This window comes from Dendropsophus ebraccatus, chromosome 2 (genome assembly GCF_027789765.1).
Source record: "Dendropsophus ebraccatus isolate aDenEbr1 chromosome 2, aDenEbr1.pat, whole genome shotgun sequence".
Lineage (NCBI taxonomy): Eukaryota > Metazoa > Chordata > Amphibia > Anura > Hylidae > Dendropsophus > Dendropsophus ebraccatus.
The window spans coordinates 120520035-120532093 of record NC_091455.1 but is presented as its reverse complement, the minus strand read 5'-3'; the positions used below and the strand labels follow the sequence as shown (position 1 = coordinate 120532093).

The 12059-nt window shown below is 41.1% G+C and overlaps 1 protein-coding gene across 4 annotated transcripts in view; it reads left to right on the top strand.

Moving 5' to 3' along the window:
- ADAMTS16 (ADAM metallopeptidase with thrombospondin type 1 motif 16) overlaps positions 1-12059 on the top strand; it is a 137802-nt gene that overhangs the window by 109505 nt on the left and 16238 nt on the right. For all 4 annotated transcript variants that reach the window (XM_069958207.1, XM_069958205.1, XM_069958204.1 and 1 more), the window contains one exon: positions 2191-2317. In XM_069958207.1, the coding sequence (XP_069814308.1) occupies positions 2191-2317 (127 nt within the window). The remainder of the gene's footprint in view (positions 1-2190; positions 2318-12059) is intronic.

Sequence of the window (12059 nt, the reverse complement as noted above, 5' to 3'; positions counted from 1 at the left end):
AATGGTTTATCATAAATCTGCCAGAAATGGGCAGGGTTGTCGCTAGCCAAGTACTTATAAATGAAATGATGTAATCTCTCATGTATGATACGCACATGTGAGAAAGGATATCCTTGTGTTAGATCTTCACGCTGATACAGCCATATCATTTGTCAAATAGTGGAACTGACTTCTGTTATAGGAATTTAAGATAATGTAATGCTTGTTTTTTTTCCATGCAGATTTCAGCTGGTTTTCAGCCCAAAACCTTTTTTCTCTTTGTCTTTTGTTATACATTAAATCATTACATTTTGCTGAATGGAAAGGCCTGCTCAGACTTCTGACCTAGCATTTTACTAATGAGTAATGTCCATGAGTAGAAACAAAGAACAGCATTTAGTTCTTAGTAACGGATGACAGTAGAATCAGAAGAGGAAACTGAATGTCTAGATATTTGCAGCTAATTATGAATATTGTCAATCACCTTTTCATGCCCTACAAGCTTTAGCTATCTTGTAACCAGAACAGCCGGTCTGTGGTGTAAATTAGTGTGTGTAAGGGAGCATTTACTATTCATCTATTTACTATGTTTTCCCTGTATTAAGATTCCTCTGTTTGATTTTAATGTGAATGATATAACAAAGGTTATAAATAAGATCCCATTGACAAAAATGGAAGACAACCTATTTTCTTATTCTGTTTTCAGTTAGTTAGTTAGTTAGTTAGTAGAGATGAGCGAACCTCGAGCACGCTCGAGTCGATCCGAAGCCGAACTTTCGGCATTTGATTAGCGGTGGCTGCTGAACTTGGATAAAGCCCTAAGGCTATGTGGAAATCATGGATATAGTCATTGGCTGTATCCATTTTTTCCAGACAACCATAGAGCTTTATCTAAGTTCAGCAGCCACCGCTAATGAAATACTGAACGTTCGGGTTCGGATCGACTCGAACCCGAACCCGGTTCGCTCATCTCTATTAGTTAGTTCAATCAGTAATTACCTCAAAAATCAAAGTTCTGTTTCTCGTGTAAGAAGTGGTGCCCCATACAGACCTTGAAATAGGTAGAACTGCATGGATTTATCTGTATCAGCACATCATGCAAATGGTGCGCCAGCTGGCTCCCCTAATGCAGTGCCAAACAGATTTGTTTGAGGGCCAGTAGAGCTGAGTAAACATTAAGTATGTTCAGGTTCATCCAATGCCAAACTCTTAACATTTGGTTACAGGTGGCTGAAGAAGTTGGACGCAGCTCTAGGGAGTCTTGGAAAATATGGATAAAGCCCATGGCTGTATCTGTGTTTTCCTAGCAGCCTTAGGACTGCACCCAACTTCTTCAACTGCCGGTAATAAAATTCTGAGAGTTTGGCATTGGACTAACCTAAACGCAGAAGTTCACTCATGTCTACAGGCCACTTGTACTGTTTATACATCTTGCCTCACTTTTGGTCAGTGCTCTGGTCATCAAGCTGCCTGCCTTTAAAGGGGGTATCCAGTGCTACAAAAACATGGCCACTTTCTTTCAGAGACAATACGACTCTTGTCTCCAGTTCAGGAGCGGTTTGCAATTAAGCTCCATTCTCTTTAATGGAACTGAGCAGCAAAACCCCACCCAATCTGGAGACAAGAGTGGGGCTGTCTCTGGAAAAAAAAGTGGCCATGTTTTTGTAGCACTGGATGACCCCTTTAAGCTCTGCTCTGCTCTCTGATGTTCCACTTTTGGTGCCAGAAAAAAGCTGGATCCAATACCAGGCCAGACCTAGTATCATACGAATTTTATTAGCCACACAGGAAAAAAGTGGCACAGGGGGCTTCATAAATATTGATTTGTGTCTCAATGTCATATTTTTCATGTGACAGTAACACTTTAACACAGATAGCAAAACATCCTTGGTGAAAACAGGTATAATCAGAAACTACCCCCTCTATTTTTGCAGTAACCTCATATTTTACAAACAGATTTTGGCCATAAATAATAATGGCAGCAAGCACAGACCTTGAAAATAAAGAGAAAACTATGGTGTATGTTAGAAAGATATGCATCAAAGCTCTTTATTGCACAATCATTTAACACTCAGACACACTTTTAACTAACTCCTTACTGTTTCCTAAAGGTAAAACAAAACTGTCGACCCAGTAGGCACTAAGGAAAAAACATACATACAGTATAATAGCTGAAAAATGATAAAATTTTGGTTGTTTGTCCTCTTGTAGGTTACATGAACACCAAAGAAGCATGCTACAAAGATATGCGCGTTCAAGTCAATACTTCATTCTGTAACACAAAGAATCGACCTATAACTGGAAGAGTCCCTTGCAACTTACAAGTTTGTACTCCAAGGTAAGAGATCTGCACTGAGAGTCTCTTTTACATGTTAACAAAAGAAGCTTATGTCTTGGCACTGAAAAGACTTATGGAGATAATAAAAAAGGATCATCGGAATACTGATGAGAAGTCCTATGTTAGGACTCGGGCCGTGCGCTCAGCTCGGTGTCCATAGCAGTCAGACTGCTTTTCATGTTTTGCTCGGCTCTACTATTCCTGGTTGTAACAGTGTCCAGTATTGCACTCCCTCTGCTGATCAGCACTAGGTGTTGGTGATCAGAGTGATTTTGACTGACAACTGACTCTCCCAGTGAGCTGGCGGTATCTGGGCTGGGACCTCTAGTTCCATAAGTACCTGCCATTGTCTTGTGTTTCTTGCCAGTGGTAGTGCCTAGCTAGTCTAGTGTTCTTTGACCCAGCATTGTTTTCCTGCATTTGTTACCTGGTTACTCGACTTCAGCTTCTGACCTTTGACTATCCCCTTGGACACGATTTTGTAATTCGCTGATCGGCTGGTTTTTGACTTGGACTCCTGACTTCCACTTTATTGTGTTGTGTATTGTCTTGTCTCGTTTTTTGTTTCACTTCAGTGAGATCAGGGACTGCCGTCCAGCTGTCCGTTGCTAATTAGAGCATCTTAGGCAAGAAGGTAGGGACAGCGGGGTGGGTGCCAGCTTCAGGGTTCACCTATCCTTGTGTCTCCCTATCCTAACATCCTATCTAGCTACTGTATGTTCCTATTTTCTTGCCGACAGGTCCACTTTAAGTAACATAGTAATTACTTGGCAGTTGTTTAATATAATAAATGTACATTTTATCTTCTTTTACCTACACTCCTTCCTACTTCTTTTATCTACTCACTTCCTATATGATGTGGGTGGGATATGTGCTGCACTGAACCACTGATGCGCTCTACTATTCCCCTGCTCTACTAATCTCTATATTATAAGATGTTTATTTTGCATCTTTTGCCACTTTGGTGCGATGTTAAGAAAAAAAATCCCTTTATAGGCAGCAGACTCCCGGGCATAAGAAAAATTCAGCTGAAATAATTTTTGAAATTGCGTCTCCTTTCCATTTTGGTCATCTTAATAAAGGAGATGGGTCCAGAAGCTTTCAATTGGACTGTTAAACAAATTCTCTTGTATTATCACAGTAGCTGTGGTCCCAGATCAGTAGAACCATTCATAATAAATGCTTTTTAATAAAACAGACCACATAAAATAAAGGAAAATGCAATAAAATATGAGAATTATAAAATAAAATACAGAAAACATGTTTTGATGGTATTACTTGGGTTTGAGACTTTAGGAAGAAGCAAGTTACAGCATTGAAACATGTTGTTTGTGTTTTCATTTCTAATTCTCTTACTTTATTTCATTTTATTTTATTTTGTAGATTTTATTCAAAGCATTTGTTATGAATGCTACTCCAGGAGCTACTATACACATTAGATGGCCAGTCTTGCCAAAGTCTTGTAGGTTCAGCTGATAAATATTTTAATGAATCAGCTAGTGGTGACTAGAGATAAGCGAACCGGTTCAGCCGGTATGGGATCCGGTTCGAATTTTCCCCAAAATCCGAGTCCGATCGGATTCGGATTTTTGGAAATCCGCTCCGATATTTTTTTTTTCTTGCTTTCTAAAATGGCAGGCGCCATTCTAGAAAGCAGGAAGTGTTCCAAGGGGGGGAAAGCGCTCTCGTATGATGCCCGGAACACATCCAATCAGCAGGGATCTTGAACTAGCCCACCCCCTGTGTGACGTCGGTATTGCTTTAAGAGGAGTGGTCACATGACCGCACCACGCAGTGTGTAGAGGGAGAGAGAGAGAGAGAGAGGAAGCAAGCAAGCTGCTGTTGTGTACTACAGACTACTGAAAAGATATTGTGGGAAAGGAAAAATTAGGAAAGCAGAGAGGAGAAACATCTAGTGATTGAGAGAGAAATATAGAGAGGGCGAAAAATAGATAGATTAGGCATTGGAAAAAGCTGCACGGAACCCAAACGTGCAGTACAGACATACAAGTCCTATACTTCTGAGTGTGTATATCACATCTGTCTTATCCTGAGAGACAAAAATACCTGGTGGAGGTGTATAGCATTGTATCTTTAAAAAAGTGCTATATACCCAATTTCTATACTTGGACCCTTCTGATTGAAAGTGTGTATATCACATCCGTCTTATCCTAAGAGACAAAAATACCTGGTGCAGGTGCTCCTGCCTGGCCTCCATGTTGGCTACTGCTGATCCTGCCTGGCCTCCATGTTGGCTACTGCTGCTCTTGCCTGGCCTCCATGTTGACTACAGCTGCTCCTGCCTGGCCTCCATGTTGGCTACTGCTGCTCCTGCCTGGCCTCCATGTTGGCTACTGCTGCTCCTGCCTGGCCGCCATGTTGACTACTGCTGCTCCTGTACTGGCCTCAAATGACTATTGCTGGACCTCCACTGACCTCTAATGACTACTGCTGCTCCTTCACTGCATTTGTGACCTTTTTCCTGCATAGACCCTGTAATGGTGAATTTCCTGCATATACCCTGTAATGGTGAATATTGAAGTCTAAACAAAAATTGACTTTGAGATATCGAAAAGATAATGTTACTGACATGTAGAGCCCTAAATTCAACCAAATACACTACCCCCGTATCATATAGATGCTTTAAACTATGAAATCCGAAGAAATCCGAAATTCGGTCGGACCGAACTTTCCAAAAAAATCCGAAAGTCCGATCGGACCGAACTTTTGAAAGGTTCGCTCATCTCTAGTGGTAACATGGTCTCATGTTTAAATGTAAATTTGCTTTAGTACTATTATTAAATCTGTATAATATAATTCCATACAATTACTAGACAGAAGGTACATTGTGTATGTATCAAATATATAACCACTAAAACTATTACAGATATCTCTATGATGAATACATATATATTTGTAAATGTATTGTCTGTTTTCCATTGACAATATACAAATGTGTAATTTACAATCGGTATATGTTTCCATTTTCATTCCTATGTTATTTTTTTAATAATTTGGAGAAGCTACCTTGGTTATAGTCATAACATTGCAATAGCAACTTACTTTTCCAGCCCTCTATATATACCTACAAGTCTTCCTATAAACAGGAGGGTCTCTAAGGAGCCTTTCTGCTGTCAATCCTTTTTAATTACATCTCGGAGCATACAACGATGATATTTCGCAAGTTAAAAAATAATACTGACATTGGGGAAAATAACCCAGGGTAATATTTTAATAAAAACTGATGAACTGTAGACAGCAGAAAGCAGCATCAACTTTTTTTTGGAAATGGACATGTGCTGTCACAAATCAGACATCTGCTAGTTACCTTAGTATACCCTGGGCACCGTGGGGCTTTAAGAGGCTTTAGTAATGCAGAAGACATACTGTATTTATGCTAACAGTGTTACACAGCATATTTTACAATGCACTTGAGACAGATATATTTGTCATTCTTAAATAAATCCAACTGATGTCATAATCCTTCGACTGCACAGCAGAGATGTCTGACGTGCATAAAGCCCAGCCAAGATAATAATGGATATGGGTCTGGTGACTGAATTATCCACCATCATTACTTCTGCAGTTTTTCCCAGATTTCTCATTTTTGTTATGTTTTGTCCATTGAATAGTTTCAGGAAAAGTTGGATGACAACTAACTTTTAAGCTATAACATCCATACATAAGTTGTCAACCAACTTTTGAAGAGATTTCCAAGTTAAGCGTAATACAAATGCTAATTCTTTTGTTGCAGTGGGAGATAAGGAATCTGTTATGATTTCTTCTACTCTCCACACTGAAAACCTGTGCACACTCTGTAGTCAGGTGTGCAGGTATAGCTGCTGGACAAACTAGTATTCTTTAAGGGAACCAATCAGAATGATTGTGCGATTATGTATCACTTACATTGTTCAGTGCAGCTGATTTAGAGATATCACTATGGTAGACTATGTGTGCGTGTGCTCAGTAGTGCTCAGTAGTCCTGGATGTTCATAAGCACCTGCATACTTTGCCCACCTGCTGCTGATTGCTGTCTATCTATTCTGTATATAGGCAGACAGCTGTCAATCAGCATCTGGAAATGGTGCATCAACATATTAGGAGAATAACTGACCAATATGATGTAAGTAATACAGCGATTTGTTTCAGCATTACTGACACCCAGTGCAGGGATCCCAGTGGGGCTTTCCTTATTTTGAAAAGGCGCACGGTTCCTGCACTATTGTCTTTCCTATGCACAGGCCTGGCTCGGAGCACTGAGGGCAGGCCCACCGCTCCTCAATGTGACCATATCCCCTCCTCTGTGACATGGCTCCATTGATTATAAGTCTACCAGACAAATTGCTGGTAAAGAATAAGTCTAAAATTATCTGACGTAATGTTGTAATGTAGTTACGGCATTCCTGGTTTCCTTCTTCTTGCAACAGACATCCTTGTTCTGTAGCTATGACTACCAGCTCCACTAAAGACTCTTTTACACAGGCTGATTATCAGCCAAGAGCGTTGGTAGAAACACTCCTTTGACCGATAATCAGCACATGTAAAAGTGTCAGCGTTAAGAGGGGGAGCATGTTCGATCCACAGCTGATCACATCTTTTGCAATATATGGCTACTGGTCCCACATCTCCCTATATAAACAGGGAATGTGTGGCCGATGGCAATTTATTTAAAGGGCAGCACAAACAATACAGTGATTGTACATGTGGTCTGGCTGCTCAATTAATCATGCCTGCAAACGAGTGCCGATCCCAGTGATCTTCCAACCGGCTTCCTCACATGGTCACATGTCAGGCCATGTAAAAGGACCCTAAGGGTAGCTTCACACGTACCGTATCCGCAGCGGATTTTACAGTGCGGATTTATTGCTTTGTTCATTCATTTAGTCACATCTGCTGCGGATCCGCAGCAGAAAATACGGTACGTGTGAGGCTACCCTAAGAGCAGTGCTGATTAGCCTATCAGGGAGCAGGGACACCAGGTAATCAGGCTTTTGGTATCCCACACTGTGGAAATCCTTGACTTTTAGCTCAAGTGGAGAGCACATTTGTCATTTTAAAATTAAGTCTATTGACTTCAATAAGAACTGTGTAATGTTTTATTCCCCCTGTGGTGGCAGGGAAACTGAACACTTTACTGGGTTCTGCTAACTTTTACAGCTGACAGCTGGTACAACACGACAGCATAGGACATCTTGGTCAGCTTATCATCACTGGATCTTTAAAAAAAGAAAAAAAAGGAGGATACCCTTTTATGTAAAACAGACTTTTTAATTTTTTTTAAGTATATTATATGGCAAAACTTCCCAATTGGAAAATAGTGCAAAACATTTCAAACCTGTAAAAATCTAATTGTTAATAGTTTATATAATCTGTTCCCATATTATAATACATTTGTTCATATATCATACATGATTATTATAAGTAAGTACAACATTATAATCAGGGGCACATGACAGACATGTAGTCTATGCCATATATTTGGCTGGATAAGGGTCTATACCAGGGCCGGCTCCAGGTTTTCGCGGGCCCTTGGGCGAATTAGCCTCAGCGGGCCTCTTTGTGAATCTTCCGGCATCTTATCAGCTCTTTCCTTTCTTAATTGGCAGAGCAGAAAGCCAATGGCTTTTTGTCCTTTAAATCCCAGCACTCAATTTAACTATATGTGTTCCTCAGGAGCACATACAGTAAAAGGCTGACACCGGCAAGGGGTCCACTAGAGCCAATGCATATTTATTTTGCAGACAGCATTTACGAGTGCAGTGTTCAATGGGAAACCTGCCTGAGCAGGCCTGGGAGTGGCTGCCCCCTTGCTCCTTCCTAATTTTGGTACTACCATAGACAGAAGGTTTGTCAGGCTCCGATACTGATGGTTCCCTGCCTCCCCGCTGCGCAGCGTCACTCACCCCAGAGGCTGAAGGCAGATTTCTTGGAGTGGGACTGACTGTCTGGGAGAAGCAGTGACTACACCACTCTCCCGTTCCCTGTGCAATGTAGCTTGTGTGGGGTGCTAGCACATCAACCCCACAATATGTCTAAAACATACACTATATAATATCTACAACATACACTATATGTACATCCTACAATACATACAGCACACATTGCATGAAGTATATGTACACCCCACATTACACACACTATGCATATAATATACACCCCACAATACATACACTATACATACAGTATACACCCCACATTACACACACTATACATATAATATACACCCCACAATAAATACACTATACATACAGTATACACCCCACAATACATACACTATACATATAATATACACCCCACAATAAATACACTATACATACAGTATACACCCCACAATACATACACTATACATACAGTATACACCCCACATTACACACACTATACATACAGTATACACCCCACAATACATACACTATACATACAGTATACACCCCACATTACATACACTATACATATAGTATACACCCCACAATACATACACTATACATACAGTATACACCCCACATTACATACACTATACATATAGTATACACCCCACAATACATACACTATACATACAGTATACACCCCACATTACATACACTATACATATAGTATACACCCCACAATACATACACTATACATACAGTATACACCCCACATTACACACACTATACATATAATATACACCCCACGATACATACACTATACATACAGTATACACCCCACAATACATACACTATATATACTGTATACACCCCACATTACATACACTATACATATAGTATACACCCATAATACACAGACAATGCATACATTGCATGCACTCTATACAGAAGAGCATACCTTATACTATATACACTATACAGTACATATAACATACACTACACATTATTATACACACCACTATTTGTTTTAGCCCTTGAATGGTTGAATGGTTGCTTGAATGGTTGGGGACCTTGATCATGAGACTGTGATGTCACAAAAAGTCCTGCACTTTCCTTGTACAGTGTAGTAAGGACCTATGCAAACATGCAGTGGCTTTGCTGGCTATTTCTACCACACTGACCTGCAGCTGGTGGATGTGAAGCCCGCCCGCTCCCCTGCCCCTTCCTCTCTCACAGGTATTGTGATGCAGCCGTCCAGTGCTGCTTCTGTGTGAGCCTTCAGCGTGCAGTAGCAGGATCACATACAGGCTGTGGACTCTGCTTCATGGCAGGATTGCAGGGAAACAGTGTATTAACACCTACAGTCACCACAGGAGAGTGTGACTAACTACACAGGTCCTCTTTAGTCCCTGCAGCCCAGCCAAATCTCCGTCTGGTCGTTCTATCTATATTAGCCAGCAGACTTGCAATACCCCTGCTGGGCCCCTAGAGGCGCTGTAGGCCCCGGCACTTGCCCTAGTCAGCCGGGTGCTGACGCCGACCCTGGTCTATACAGAGCAGGGGTCAATTCCAAGCACAAGCAGTTTTAAATTTAAATCAACTGAAGCCAGAAAGTTATACAGATTTGTAAATTTGTCATATTTTAAAATCTCAAGTCTTACTGTACTTATCAGCCGCTGTTTGCCCAGCAGGAAGTGGAGTTTTCTTTCTAGTCTGAGGCCAGGTTCACACTACATATTCTGTGACCCGGCTGGTGTTACTGAACATTATCCCAGCCGGTACTGCAGTACCGGCCGGATGATCTTCCTTTCTGGTGAATTCAGATGCAGGCGTATCCTTGTGCGCCCGCATTCCCAGTTCACCGCTGCACACAATGGAGCTCCATTGTGTGAACCGCCATGTCTTCTGCGGCCGCTATTCAATAAATAGCAGCCGATCCTCCTGAGCTCGCTCCATAGCCCAGTACCCTGGCGGGGCATACATTTACACCCTCTTGCTCCAAGGCCCAGGCTGCGGGGGCGTAAATGTACGCCCCTGGTCGTAAAGGGGTTAAACACGAGGAGGAAAAAACGAAAGCGCAAAATTGAAAACTGGCTCTGTCCTTAAAGGGTTAAAGGATAAGTCCTTTAACCCCTTAAGGACAGACCCCAAAATGACCTTGAGGACCGCGCCAATTTAAATTTTTTGCGTTTTTGTTTTTTCCTCCTTGCCTTCCATAAGCTATAACTTTTTTAATTTTCCAGCTACTGGTCCATGTGAGGGCTTGTTTTTTTTACAGTGTACTTTGTAATGAAGTCTTTCAATCTACCATAAAATTAATGACGGAACCTCCAAAATATCATTTATGGGGTGAATTTGGGACAAATAATGCAATTACACAAAGTTTGGGGGGGTTCTGTGTTTGTGTAATGCATTTTACGGTAAAACTGACATTTTATCTTTATTCTATAGGTCAGTCTGAATACAGAGATATGCATGTTTATGTAGCTCTTTACTGTTGTTATTAACAGTAAAAAAAAAAATAGCAAATAGGTATATTTAAAATGGCCCTATTGTAACTCCTATAGCACATTTATTTTTTTTTACCTACGGGGCTGTATAGGGTGTAATTTTTTGCGCCATGGCCTCTAGTTTTTATTAGTAACATATTTGTTTAGATCAGATGTATTGATCACTTTTTATTTTATTTTTTTATAGATAAAATGTAATAAAAAAAAATCAGCGATCCTGGCATTTTTTAAACGCTTTTTGTTCACGCCGTTCACCGTGCTGTAATACTATTGTTTTATTTTAATAGAGCGGACTAATATGCATGTTATGACATATAATTTATTTAATTATTACATTACTTTTATGTGTTTTATTTATAAAATGGGAAGAGTGGTGATTTAGACTTTCAAATCGGGGAGGGCTTTGGGCATTTTTAAAAACATTTATTTATTTATTTATTTTATTACACTTTGGGACAATTACATACATATATTTGATTGCTCACACTTATCACTGATGCCATAGCATAGCAGGGATCAGTGTTATCTGCGATCTTCTGATATAGCCTGCCTGTGGCCTGTGGCAGACTCTGATCAGAAGATCAAACTGCACAAAGGTAAGCAGTATACCTCCGGCAGTCAGGCAGTGTGATTGGGACCCCCGCAGTGATAAGTGACAGGAGATGCTCCTGTCACTTACACTTAAATGCCGCGACTGCGTGATCGCGGAGTTTAAGGGGTGAGGGCTGATAGCAGACAGTCCTCACCTGCCATGAAGTGAGCTACGTTCCTGAGCTGCCTACTGAGTTCTGCTCACTGCTGAAGGCAATTGAGCCATCCTTAACCTATTTGGGAACCACCGCCGGAGTGCCACAATCTTTTGTTTGTTGTTTTCCCCTACCCTTGCCTTTCTGTTTGTTTCCCCTGATGAGTATTGGAATGAAACACTTGTGTCGGGAGTATAGGAAGGGAAAGTGTAGGATAAGTGGCGTTAGGGGTAGTATGGGGCAGGGGCCGTCCTTGTTAGGGCGATCACCCCGCTACTCCCTGAGTGAGTAGGGGTACTGTGGTGCACCTGTTAGGGCATACTAGGGCCCAATGCTCCCACTGCCTGTGAACAAAATCTTGTCTGCTCTGTCTTACTATTGATTAAAGGGGTTATCCAGTGCTACAAAAACATGGCCACTTTCTTTAACAGACAATACAACTCTTGTCTCCAGTTCAGATGCGGTTTGCAATTAAGCTCCATTCACTTCAATGGAACTGAGCAGCAAAACCCTACCCAAGCTGGAGACAAGAGTGGGGCTGTCTCTAGAAGAAAGTGGCCATGTTTTGTAGCGCTGGATAACCCCTTTAATGCCTGTGTTACCTGACCTAACAAGATTAGCA